The sequence below is a fragment of the Theobroma cacao genome, chromosome 2, assembly GCF_053813885.1.
Source record: "Theobroma cacao isolate CCN51 chromosome 2, ASM5381388v1, whole genome shotgun sequence".
Lineage (NCBI taxonomy): Eukaryota > Viridiplantae > Streptophyta > Magnoliopsida > Malvales > Malvaceae > Theobroma > Theobroma cacao.
The window spans coordinates 6,709,922-6,722,621 of record NC_142640.1 but is presented as its reverse complement, the minus strand read 5'-3'; the positions used below and the strand labels follow the sequence as shown (position 1 = coordinate 6,722,621).

The 12,700-nt window shown below is 37.3% G+C and overlaps 3 protein-coding genes across 3 annotated transcripts; 2 read left to right on the top strand and 1 right to left on the bottom strand.

Moving 5' to 3' along the window:
• Positions 1-1,528: 1,528 nt before the first annotated feature.
• On the top strand, positions 1,529-6,975 carry EX1 (UvrB/UvrC domain protein (DUF3506)). Its single transcript, XM_018115931.2, has 12 exons — positions 1,529-2,193; positions 2,320-2,436; positions 2,529-2,594; positions 2,699-2,805; positions 3,076-3,157; positions 3,696-4,430; positions 4,533-4,656; positions 4,787-4,953; positions 5,206-5,280; positions 5,405-5,497; positions 5,594-5,738; positions 6,470-6,975. Exons 1-11 carry the CDS (start codon positions 1,795-1,797, stop codon positions 5,684-5,686), a joined length of 2,058 nt encoding a protein of 685 aa, XP_017971420.1. The 5' UTR covers positions 1,529-1,794; the 3' UTR covers positions 5,687-5,738; positions 6,470-6,975.
• A 216-nt stretch (positions 6,976-7,191) lies between these two features.
• On the bottom strand, positions 7,192-8,806 carry LOC18608198 (nicotinamidase 1-like). The gene is made up of 5 exons (XM_007042763.3): positions 8,495-8,806; positions 8,239-8,422; positions 7,884-8,017; positions 7,559-7,744; positions 7,192-7,481 (listed from the first exon to the last, which is right to left on the bottom strand). Exons 1-5 carry the CDS (start codon positions 8,633-8,635, stop codon positions 7,389-7,391), a joined length of 738 nt encoding a protein of 245 aa, XP_007042825.2. The 5' UTR covers positions 8,636-8,806; the 3' UTR covers positions 7,192-7,388.
• Positions 8,807-9,723: 917 nt separating this feature from the next.
• On the top strand, positions 9,724-12,210 carry LOC18608197 (Inositol monophosphatase family protein). The gene is made up of 3 exons (XM_007042762.3): positions 9,724-10,412; positions 10,856-11,252; positions 11,504-12,210. The coding sequence occupies exons 1-3, from the start codon at positions 9,996-9,998 to the stop codon at positions 11,902-11,904; spliced, it is 1,215 nt and encodes a 404-aa protein (XP_007042824.2). The 5' UTR covers positions 9,724-9,995; the 3' UTR covers positions 11,905-12,210.
• Positions 12,211-12,700: the final 490 nt, after the last annotated feature.

Here is a 12,700-nt window from a genome sequence, read left to right as displayed (position 1 = left end):
TTTTTCACATATTAGGGAACCTTTTAAACAAAAGCATTCAAGAGGAAACAAAAAATATGCATACAAGCAACAAGGTAGTTTCTTTTACCAATATAACTAGGCAGAAAATGCATCTACAGCACCCCTGATTTAAACCAAATCTCCATTCATGATCAAAGAAAAGAAAACAAAAAGCAGCGGGTCATCACTGACCCTGGGCCCGGCGTTCCTTTTGCCCCTCATCTAACAACCTCCCAGCCCCAGTTTCATGTGCAAACTCTACCATCAAGTCCCAACAATATGAATTTACTCCAGGTTGTGAACCTCTCCATAACAAGCCCCATCTTTGGTATGTAACCTTTGTATTGATTCTCATGTGGAAATGAAGCATTCCCTTTTCTTGTTCTTCTTTTATCTCCTTTAAGACATTATGTTCTACTATAGGTTGATCACCTTCCCCTCCTGAGGTCACAAACTTCGAATGCACGTTTTTGTGCTCCTTTCTTCCCAGACAAAAGGGCTGCCATGCATTGCCAACGCGATATCCTCCTTGTTGAAAATGGTACCTTCAATGCCATTAAAGAGAATTTCATAGGCATCATCTTGGCTCACAAAGGCCAAGTCCATATCCCAGGTGGCTGCCAACTTCGAGTTTGAGACATTGAATTTCGATACAGAAAATGAATCAGGTTGTAGTTCAGGTCCTTGTACAGCAAAAATTAGAATCCATCATCATAAATAATATTGGTATAATGGCCATTATGGAGATAAACGTGATGAACATGAAATAAGCAAACACAGTCCCAAGGCTTTCAGATTCATGATCTCCTTCCGAGGAGTAGAGTCTCAAAGGGGACCTGAGAGGCATCCTGGGGCAGGGGTGAATATGCACATGGGTTTTCATCACATGCAGCTTTTGCTAAAGTCATAGCTTGAGAAGGCATATGCCCTGAAGCCAAGGAGAAATTTATGAAAATCTTCAATGTTGGTGAATGAAATTCATGGATGTATATATAATTTGACATCTCTGAACTGTTGGTTTTTCAATCTGAAAAACCAGTTTAATGCTGTTCTAACTTTTTGTTGGTTAGGATTTCCAAACATCAAATGTAGCATTTGTAACTAACTGTGAGTTGTGTTAAATTAAGAGGCTTTTTGCCACAACAAATAAGTTTTCCTCTACTGCACCGCACGTGTTGCGAATTGTAAGTTTGTAACCGGATCCAAAGGCAAGAGGAGAAAACAGGGCACAAGGGAAGGGAGTCGGGACACATATTATAGAATTGATGACAACATTTTTAGCCGCACAAATGTTTGGTTTTTTTCCCCAATGTTCTAAATCATTGCTGACGAATGTTGCGAAGATAACGACAATTTTGATTAATGTTTATTCTTTTACATATTTAATATCGCAGTTATCCATTTATTTTTTATTGGAAGTAACCTCCAATATGTCTTCTGTTTTCACTTCGCCCACTGTTCTATTTTTTAAGGCTATTTTTGTTGACCCGTAAAATGATAAATACTGTATTTTATGGAAGAGGATGGGCGTGAAGTGTCAAAGCGGCTAACGCGATTGAAACCTGAAAGCTGAAAACATTGCTTTATCTCCAAATTGCCTCCGCCTTCCACGCTCACCACCAACACCCACGCCCTTTCTCTCTCTTGCAACACACAGGTCTCGTCCTTTGCCACTCTCTCGTCTCACTCTCTTCTCCTCACATATTACCCACACAAATTTCTCTCTTTAGAAATTTCTAGCAAATTTTCTCAACCACTGTGCTAGAAAGGAAAACAGACTTACTTCGTTTCTGAATGATGGCTTCAATTCCAACCCCGACGCCTCGTCATAATCTTACTTTCCCAAGCCCCCGATTTCCTTCCCTCAAAAGACCCTTTTACCCTCCATCGAGGTTCCCCGACTCCACTCTCTGTCGCTGCTCCAATAATCCCTCCGATAGCAATTCTTCCTCTTCCATTAACTGGCGATGGGACTCCGCCATTCAAGACGTTATCAAGAATGCCATCAAGCGATTCGAATCCTACATGAATCCTTTCCGGAAAGACTCTAGCAGCACCAAAGGTGCGCTAAACGACGGCGTCTCTGATGAAAGACGCCGTCAAAGAGGCCAAGAGGACGATTGGGATTGGGATCGCTGGAAAAAGCATTTCGAACAAGTTGATGAACAAGAACGCCTCCTCTCCCTTTTAAAGGTATTTCCAAATCTATGCTTCTTAATTGGTTCTTTTTTTTTTTTCGCTGAAAGGGAGAAATTGAATGGAATACCTTTAATTACAAGCTTTAATGTAGCATTCGTTTCTTTTTTTATCTTTTAACAGTCGCAGTTAAATGAAGCTGTAAGTAGAGAAGATTACGAGGATGCTGCTAGGTTAAAGGTTGCAATTGCAGCTGCAGCTACGAATGACACTGTTGGCAGAGTCATATCCCATTTAAATGTACGAAATCTATTTCTTTTGTTTAGTTATTTATTGTTAGAAAGAGGAGAAATTTCTATTCATGTCGCTGACCTGATTTCTTGTCACTGCAGAGAGCAGTAGTGGAAGAACGTTTCCACGATGCAGCATTTTTACGAGACAATGCCGGTGCTGGACTGGTAAGTTAACCTTTTTGTACTTTCAAAATGAAAAAAAAAAAAAGAAGAATCTTTTTATAGTGGTTAAGTAAATATTCGTTTGGTTTCATGGTTTTGGGTTCCAGGTTGGATGGTGGGCTGGTCTCTCGGATGATACCAAAGATCCTTATGGTCTAATTATACGTGTAACTGCTGAGCATGGCAGATATGTGGCTAGGAGTTTTAGTCCAAGGTAATCACTCCCCTGTTTCATATATATATATATATATATGTGTGTGTGTGTGTGTTTTATTTTTTAAGACAGTATATATAAATGGATTTGTTTGTTTCTGTTCACGTATATAAGCTCTAGTAATGGTAAGAATATAGTTAACGCGTGGAGCATTTATTGTGTAGATATTTTGAATTGGCTCCCAATTCTTATGCTTCTTGCTTGTACTTATTTATTTGTAGTTTCAAATATTATTTCTGAGTTCTTGTTAGACTGATTCATTTCTTTCAGGCAGCTTGCTTCTGCATCAGTTGGCGTACCCCTGTTTGAGATCTTTCTTACTGTAAATAAGAAAGGTGAATACAAACAGCAGGTATCTTTTGTTTCAGTCCTTTCTGGGTTGCTGCATAGTTTTTTGTTGTTTTAATTGAAACTATTTTAGTTAGATAGAAATATTTTCTGATAAGTTGACAGAAAACCTGGCTTACAGCACTACTAAGTGTTGCTTTAGGAAGCCACCTGGGTGCTTATATTTGTATGCAGGGATCTGATGACTATAATTCTTGAGCTGACAATTCCTTTGTTTTTCTGTGTCTTGATTTTTGTTGGAGCAATGAAAATTTATCAACTGTTGTATTTAGCTTGATGACAGTTTGTCATCAATTGAATTGCCAATGATTTTTACATCATACGAGAATATCTTTGTGTGTGCCTGGTTCGGTGAGCTGTAAGCATATGTCTACATGTTTGTAGAAAGCTTAGAAAGAATAAAAAATGTTTGTGTTCTAGCAAATGCATTTAATAATACCTTTGTGTTCCAAGAATCCAGCTGAGGGACACTGCAGCAGTCATATTTTTTTGTAGTAGCATTTTAATGTTTTATGATTGCAATTATATTTGGTGTTTTTTAGGCTGTGTACTTGAAAAGGAGGAGTGTTTTCCAAGATTCTTCAATGGTGTCTTCCAAAACATCAGGAGCCACCAGCCGCTCAGGTCCATCAGGCTCCAGTGAAGATAACAATGATATTTTTGTCGTGAGTACTGAAGATGATGAAGATGGTGATGATGAAGATGATGATGATGCAGATGATGGATCTGATGTGGGCGAGGGACTAACGGGTTTTCAGAATATTTTGCGGGATATGATTCCTGGTGTAAAGGTCAAGGTCATGAAAGTCACTATGCCTGGGAAAGTAGACCGAGATTTTATATCTAAGGTGATTGAGCAGATAATAGAGGACGAAGATGAAGAAAAAGATGCCGAGATAGAAAGTGTAGAATTGGATGATGAAATTAAGAGTGAAAGTGACCAAGAGAGAGATCAGATTGAGATAAATGCCGATAGTGGAGTTATTGATAATGACATGCGAGGTGAAATTGCGGTTAAAGTTGTTGTTGGTGGTCTTGCCCAAAAACTCTCTGGCAGTGTGCCTGCAACAGAGTCACTTAGAGTGCCTGCTAAGCTTGTGAAAAAGGGGCGCCTAACATTTTCCTTTTCTATAGAAAATGACATAAACCTACAAGATTCTAGTCCCGGGACGAGGGGTTCTATGGATAGAAAAGAAAAGATTCAAAATCAGCGCAGCATCGATAACATAATGTTTGATCTTGCTAAATTCGTTGGCAAAGAGAAGATACCTTTGAAGGTAGGTTCAATATATTAAATAAATATTTGATGAATGGTTTTTGTAGAACCATTTTCTATTTAAGTAGAATGCTTGGTTTGCTAACTAATTTCAACCAAGCAGGTGCTCAAAGATGTTGGTGAATTAATAAATCTCACTCTCAGTCAGGCTCAAAATCACCAACCACTATCTGGATCAACAACTTTCCACCGCATAGAGATCGCAGCATCACCAGATCCTCTAAACGGTGATTTGTAACACCATCTGTTCATGTTCGTTAATGTTTTCATGAAATGATCTCTCTCTCTCTCTCTCTCTCTGCCAGTTTTGTCATGATAGTTCTTCATGTTGTATTTACGACATGTTTGTTTGATCAGGTTTATATATTGGTGCACATGGGCTTTACACTTCAGAAGTCATTCATCTTAGACGCAAATTTGGTCAGTGGCAAGATAGTGGGACTAAGGAGCCTTCAGATCTTGAATTTTATGAATATGTGGAAGCTGTAAAATTAACTGGAGATCCTTATGTACCAGCAGGCCAGGTGATTTCATTATTTAATTTGACTATTTGTTATGATTGGAGGTAGCTTTGATGGAGTTATAAAAGAGGATCATTTAATTTTGAATTGCCCAATTAGTTATGCATGTCAAATGTAGCTGAATATCTCATTATTGTCTTTTAATTAGTAGTTCCTACTCCCTGCTTTCCCCACTCCTAGTGCTTGTATGTTATTTGTTGAAATGATTATCTACTTTTATTTGTTTTGTCTCCTAATACCTTGGAATTTCTGCAGGTGGCATTTCGAGCCAGAGTTGGAAAAAGTTATCAGCTCCCACATAAAGGGATAATTCCTGAAGAATTTGGAGTGGTACATTTTAGTGTACATTGTTAGCTGTAAAAATTTGAATTTGTTGTTGGCCTTTGTTTGAAATTTTCTCTTTGATCACCTCCTCAAAAGTTAATGAGTTTTTGTGGTCTTGTTTCCAACTCAGGTTGCTCGATATAAAGGACAAGGGAGGCTTGCTGAGCCAGGCTTTCGAAATCCTCGATGGGTTGATGGCGAGCTTGTTATTCTCGATGGAAAGGTTTATCTCCTTTGTCTGATAGTGTATTTGATTTGGTGTCTTTATTTGTCAAATGGATACTGATTATTTGATGTTCTAACTTGCTAATTCATGCAGTACATCAAAGGAGGGCCTGTTGTTGGATTTGTATATTGGGCCCCTGAATATCACTTCTTGGTGTTCTTCAACCGACTAAGGCTTCAACCATAGTCTGTTGTACATAATGGTTGAGCATGTTTATTATTTGTTCAGATGACATGGGGTATGTACTTCCTCACCATAAAGTAGATGTAGGAAGTGTGTGTAAATTAATTTCATTGGCTTGTGATTGTTTTGGGTTTATTCTCTGTGACAAGTAAGCCTATCAATGATGCTTTCATTAGGAAAAATTTTTCTTAATGCTCTAATACCTTGTTGGGTGTATACTACATTAGCGTGTGGCATCAATTATAGTCTGCAAAAGTGATCAGGTGGCACATTGTTTGAACTATTTACCGTGTACAGATCATGGTGATTGATTGATTATCTTGGTTTTGCTCTCTCTCTCATGTGCACGGGTCCAGTCATGCTTGCTATTCACTATTTCTGAAAGTTTGAGATCATTGAAGTTTTCATTAATGTTGCCTTGAGTCTTGACAAGTGGTTTCAAACTTTGCATCATTATATATACAAACATATACATACATACATACATACATACATGTATGTATATGTGTGCGTGTGAGTGTGTGACCACATAAATGACATTGTCTATGTAACTAGGTAATCCAATCCCCAGAGGAAACTGGATTTGTATGCTTTTTTAGAATAACTGTTATTCATTAAGGTTGGTAGTGGTATTGGTTTGTGCAATTAAAAGTCATCACTATGGGATCTTTTCATTAAAATATGTTGCCGAAACATAAAATGTAACAGTAGTGTTTGTTAGATTTCTTCTCTATTTAAAGTAAATATTCAATAATGGAAACATCCTTTATTGTGTTTGTTTTGCAGTTACACATGATACTTGTCACTGAATAGCAGAGCAGCAAAGAAGGGAAGAGGTTTTAGCTCACAAGTTGAAAGCCCACTTGACTTGTTGGTTGTGCAGTGAACATATTGACTCTGGAAGTGACCATGGAACTTCAAGATTGACCAAAAAAGTTCAGTATTTCTGCTGCCTGGATTCTTGGCATGTGCTTTCCTTAAATGAATTAGTAATTTTATTGTGCTTCCATTCAATTCCCAAACGACAGGCTTACCTGAATCATCATAGCCATAATCTTTATAGCTTGAATTACTGTAAATTTTACAATTCTAACTAAATCCAGGCTGTAGATGGAGTTTGGACTTAGGATTAGTGAAATAGCTGAACTTAAATCAGAATATGGAAGGTTTTTGGGTGACCTTATTTTGTGATAACGGCAAGCGGAATAAGCTTCAAAGTTAATTTGTCTGTAATTATATTCATTTTAATTTTCTTTGCGCAATGATAATCAATATTAGGGCAGATTTTACCAGATATTTAGCAATGTTATTTGAATTTATTTCATCGTATTGTTAAGCTTGCTGTATTGTTTCCTGTGTAGGCCTTGGAAACATTAGTCGGAAGAGTGAAGGTATTACTCGATATGTGTTTTTAATCTTTAATTTTGATTGGGAGATATATAAATCATTGTGCTAAATGTTTGGGTATATTATATGCTTTTATTTTGGCATTGGTCAAGAAGTGTAGAAACGCATAAGGTCCAAACTTGGCATATACTATGGGTTTTAGTACATGCTTTTATATTTGTTTTCCATTCGCATAAAGGCCTAGTAATTGTTCAACTTAATAGTTTACATGACTTAAAATCTTTATTCAGAAGAAACCTGAGGCTGCTACAGTCAAGATAGCCAAGCTTCAGATGGGACACATCTCACACCTACCGGCTTATGGCTTATTTGGAGCACCGAATGAGACTTCATTTGTTATTATGGCTCCTCTTTCTTTTGCCATGTAAAGGCCTACGTGATGCATCAACTCCTGCACAGATAAGATAAGTGCAAGTCAAAACGATTTTTCAGTTTACATTGAGTTAATCTTACCCTTCGAACACAAACCTGTGGATGAGGTAAAGCTCCTTTGATGTTTTTGGCAACGTGAAGAGGAACATCAAAAGTTGCACAGGCACGTGAATACACCATAACATCTTGGAGAGGACTCAAAAAACCACGATTCCTTGCTGATAACGTTGAACACACAAAATCCAGCACACAGATATCTGTGCATACCCCTATTACTAGTAACTGTGACCACCAAAATCATGGTTTAAGTAACTAAAATCATGGTGTAAGTAACTCCAGTCCAACTATTTGGGAAAATAAGAAAAACATAAACAAGCTTAACTCGATATCTGCTTCTGAAATTTTTGTATTGATTACTTACAGTACTGATCTGATTGTTCTTCACCCAGTCCACAAAAACATTCGAACCATCAGCTTCAATCGAACCCAAATATCCATCGTAGCAATCTTTGCGCCTGATTGTCACGTTCGTTTCCTTTTCTATCCATTGCAAAGCTACATTTTGTAGAATTAACCAAAGGTGAGAGAGAGAGAGAGAGAGAGAGCATATAGTTGACCATATGGTGCGTTTAATTGTTCTGTCATCTCTAATTTAACAGCACTTGAGAGGCAAAAAAAGTTCATTCAATACTGAACCTTAAGACAATGATATACAGAAATCAAAACACAGCATTTGAATTTGATGTAGAAATTGACTAGGAGAAGTAAATATATACCAGGAACCAAATTTGATTCATCGGTGCCAGCAATACAATGAGGAGGATAGGGATCCTCGGGCTTGTCAGCATGATGAGAATCAAGAAACGCCATAACAGGCAGTTTCTTTTCGCAGAAAAGTCTTGCCAGCCTTGCCGATTCATTGATCATCCCCGAAATCTGTCTGTTGGGTTCTCTTGGGGCCTACGACCATAAAAAGTAATATAAAGTTCCTGATTGAATGCAAAAAATATTTCCAGTTACGAATCATGTTACCAGATTTCCAGCACCGACAGTGCAGAAGCCATTGATGATATCCACAAGAACAAGACCAGTCACAACTTCTTCTGGCAAAACCACAGACTCCTGCTCAAGAGGCAGCTCGTTCTTCAAAAGATCAATTGTTTGAGACACCATTTTTCCAATTGCTAGCACTTCAGCACTTCGCTTGAAAACACAATCCTAAATGAGGGGCTGTATATATTCCCAATTAATGAAGTATAGTGTTATGTGCACAGGTAGATATACTGAGTTTTCAGAGAACAAAATCATAGACTTTCATGGAACAGCCTCCATGCTAAACTCCAAAGGCTTGAATGAATCAATTATTGTTGTCTCGTGGACAAGTCAAAAAGATTCCATAAGAGGATAAGAACGTGCGGATCCATCCAACATAATTTTCTTTCATTTTTTATGTAAAGAGCTTCATTTTCAACTTTCCTCGATTATATCAGTCTAAATATCAGCTATGAGGCAGGGTACATCAGAAGTTTTGGATGTGACACATTTTCCTGTCGATGATAAGGGCTACAGATCTTGCCTTCTGGGATTTCCAAAAGGATATGTTCTACATATTTCAGTTTTCCTTTTCCAACAAATATTTTGAAGATCTTGAGTAGTGTTCATAGAGTGGATTCAACATAAATCACACATGATTGACATCTAAATGTTAAGAATGCTCATTAAGAGTTTCTGATTTGACTATCAAAAAAGAAAAGAAAAAAACCTTTTGATGGCTTTGGATGGGGAACTTGTAAGGCAAAAGGCAAAGGTAAAACCTGAAATGAGCTTTATTGTTCTTTTCTGGTAAACAGAGAGGGAAAAAAATTAGTAAAAAAGATGCCCCAACAAAGAAGATTGAAAAGAGAGATATACTGAGACAGCAATATGTTAACTATTCTTCTTCTTTTTTCTTTCCTCGTTGCTTAAGAAAAAACAAAAAAATATGATTGATGTTTGACAATCCTTCCTAAGGAACCATTAAAATTGTTTTCTTACTAAGAATTCTTGAACAGTATCCAAAAACTTCCTAAATACTCATGAAGGGTAAGGACCATGGTGCCAAAGTAATATTCTTCATTCTGCCTCAATCATAACAAAAACTGTTCTAAATGCTTCATTTTACCTATCTAGCTCAGGTTCTAAATTCCATAAAATTACAAAAACATAAACAAGCCTTCCCTGAGCCCTTTTTTTTTCTTAGAATAATTTTGGTAAAAATAGAAAAAGAAAAAGACAAAGATATTTGGCCTTAATATAACGCAGCTAAGACAACAGACCTGAGCTCCTCAACTGAGGTATTTCTATCCGTTATCCCTTCCTTCTACCTATTTTCCCAACCTCGTTTCGACACTGATACAAAAAATCCAAAACCAAAATCCACGTTAAATTCCTTTGAAGAATTCAGTCTCCAGTCTCTGATCCCATGTTTACATTTGCCATCTCCACTTCACTCTTCTAACATGTGAAACAACCTCTATAATTTCCATTTACTAATATGCAACAGTTATTGTTACCCACCACCTCGTTCCCGCCTCCACTTTTCCCTCTGAAGTCTCATCCTTTCCCTCGAAAGCAGCAATTTTGTCTAAGAGACGGCTTGAGCTTGTACGCCCCACCAAAAATGGCTTCCTTTTCTGGGTTTGTAGCTAAGTCCCAGATGCAAACGACTGCTGATGGTGGTGATGCAAATGGGTTTTCTACGCTGATGGAGTATGTTGGCAAAGGAGGACTAGACGTGGGAGATGAGTTAGTGGTTTTGCTTTATCATATGCAATATGCTTGCAAGAGAATTGCTGCTCTCGTGGCTTCTCCTTTTAATTCTGCTCTCGGGAAACATTCAGGTCTTTCTGCTGGCACATCCGGGTCTGGTGGTTTAGACAGGGATAAACCAAAGCCGCTTGATATTGTGGCAGTATGTTTTGCTATGCTAATTTTTCATGATTGAATTTTAGGAGCATTGCTTCTTTTTGCCCCTTTTAGTAGTATTTTGGTAGTGCTAGTATTGGGTATATTTTCTTAAATAGTTTGTCTGTTATTCTGATTCTAGGTATTTGTATCAAATGTGGCTCATATATGATAATAGTTGACATGAATTCCTAGTCTTCTGATGAGTGATGATATCATTGTAAATGATTTGATGAATTGTCTACAGCAGGAAATTTCAGGTTGAGAAGTTGAGTTGATCCAGAAACTGATTGATATTAAAGATGTAAATATGTAATTGAATGAATTTTTGGTTTGGGATGTTCCCTGTCAAAATGTATTCTAGAGTAACTAGGACTTGTTCATGAAATAGTGAAAAGTATCAGAAAGTTAACAGACATTTCTGACCTGCCAATATTTCTTGTTCTGTAGAATGAAGTCATATTGTCCTCTCTTAGAAATTCAGGAAAGGTTTCAGTCATGGCTTCAGAAGAAGATGACGCTCCTATTTGGATCAATGACGATGGCCCTTTTGTGGTGGTATTGGATCCTCTTGATGGTTCTCGAAATATAGATGCTTCCATTCCCACTGGAACAATTTTTGGGATATATAAGCGACTTGTGGAGCTAGATCATCTACCTACAGAGGAGAAGGCATCACTGAATTCGCTACAGAGTGGAACCAGGCTCCTAGCTGCTGGCTATGTTCTCTATTCATCCGCCACAATTCTCTGTGCTAGCTTCGGCTCTGGAACGCATGCATTTACACTAGATCATTCAACGGGAGACTTTATTCTCACACATCCAAGCATCAGAATTCCTGCTCGAGGTAACATGCAGAATCTTGATGGTGAAATGTTATGCTCATGAATTCATTTAAACTAGATTAATCTGATTTTTACTTCTTGATTTCACAAATTCAAGGGAATTCTATTTGGATTTTATTACTGATGATGGTCTCCGTGTTACCAGTTTGATCAAATGGTAACCCTTTATTGTTTGTAAACAAGAGAAGGTATGAAACTGACGTTGATATCTTTCAATTCAATTAATGATGGGCTGGCTACCCAATGATTTCAGGTCAAATATATTCTGTTAATGATGCACGGTATTTTGACTGGCCTGAAGGTCTAAGGCAATATATCAACACAGTGAGACAAGGCAAAGGCAAATACCCTAAGAAATATTCAGCACGTTATATATGCTCTTTGGTTGCTGATTTCCATAGGACTCTCTTGTATGGTGGACTGGCAATGAATCCAAGGGACCATCTACGCCTGGTGTACGAGGCAAACCCTCTCAGTTTTCTTGCAGAGCAAGCTGGAGGCAAGGGGTCGGATGGTAAAAGTAGGATTCTTTCCATCCAACCAGTCAAACTGCATCAAAGACTGCCTCTCTTTTTGGGGAGTTTGGAGGATATAGATGAGTTGGAAAGCTATGAAGATGTTCAACAGAAAGTAAACCCTGGGTATGCAGTCTAATGACTTTGTTCTTTCCAGCAGATGTGATGTATACTGCTCTGTTGCTCTGCTTTTCTATAAGTTCACATGACAGCTCTTCCTCTCCACTGTTCATACTTTTTTCTCTGTTTTTTCAATAATCAAGAGTTGTATGTGAGTCACGAAGACCAAAATGTAATGCTATTATTACAAAGTCGAATGTGAAAGCATCACACTTTTTACAAGTTTTGAGTTTGGTTGTTGTAAGAACCAATCCAGCAGTACAAGGAAAAAAGACATACTTATTGTATTTATCTTGTAATCTTAGTTGTATTCTGATTTTTTAAACTCTTATCAACTGGTACATTATTCTATATAGGTTTAATTAAAAAATTATTGTTTTAGTAGGTTTCTTGGGCTTTAATTGTTGTGGACCAGTTGGGCCTTAGTTTTTATATGAATAAATTTTATGTTGATATTTTCATTTTTATATTGAAATTTATATTGGCTCTGGAGTTTTTATAGATGATATTATTCTTAATTAAAATAATAAAATTATTTTTTTTTATTTTTCGGTAAAAAAAGTACTATTTGCATAATTCCTATATGTTTATAATAATAATAATAATAATGTATTTATTTATTCTCACGTGTGACGCACAGATAGGAAAGGTATAAATCCTTCAACAAGGGTATAAAATACTGTACAGGTAGGAGCACGCAAATACATGGTAAAAATCTGCTAGTACCACAAAAGCACGACGAGGAAAAATGGAAAAGAAAAACGCGTTGGAATTGGAAAACCTCTTCAGCTCATATTCACCGTTGGATCCATTCC

Excerpts from the sequence above, each read along its gene's own strand:
- LOC18608197 (XM_007042762.3), top strand. The coding sequence starts at position 9,996 with ATGCAACAGTTATTGTTACCCACCACCTCGTTCCCGCCTCCACTTTTC. Across the intron at positions 10,413-10,855 it reads AGCCGCTTGATATTGTGGCA|AATGAAGTCATATTGTCCTC; the intron begins GTATGTTTTGCT and ends CTTGTTCTGTAG. Across the intron at positions 11,253-11,503 it reads CATCAGAATTCCTGCTCGAG|GTCAAATATATTCTGTTAAT; the intron begins GTAACATGCAGA and ends CAATGATTTCAG.
- EX1 (XM_018115931.2), top strand. The coding sequence starts at position 1,795 with ATGATGGCTTCAATTCCAACCCCGACGCCTCGTCATAATCTTACTTTC. Across the intron at positions 2,437-2,528 it reads GAGTCATATCCCATTTAAAT|AGAGCAGTAGTGGAAGAACG; the intron begins GTACGAAATCTA and ends TTGTCACTGCAG. Across the intron at positions 4,657-4,786 it reads ATCACCAGATCCTCTAAACG|GTTTATATATTGGTGCACAT; the intron begins GTGATTTGTAAC and ends TTGTTTGATCAG.
- LOC18608198 (XM_007042763.3), bottom strand. The coding sequence starts at position 8,635 with ATGGTGTCTCAAACAATTGATCTTTTGAAGAACGAGCTGCCTCTTGAG. Across the intron at positions 8,423-8,494 it reads CTGTCGGTGCTGGAAATCTG|GCCCCAAGAGAACCCAACAG; the intron begins GTAACATGATTC and ends TTATGGTCGTAG. Across the intron at positions 8,018-8,238 it reads TGAATCAAATTTGGTTCCTG|CTTTGCAATGGATAGAAAAG; the intron begins GTATATATTTAC and ends TACAAAATGTAG.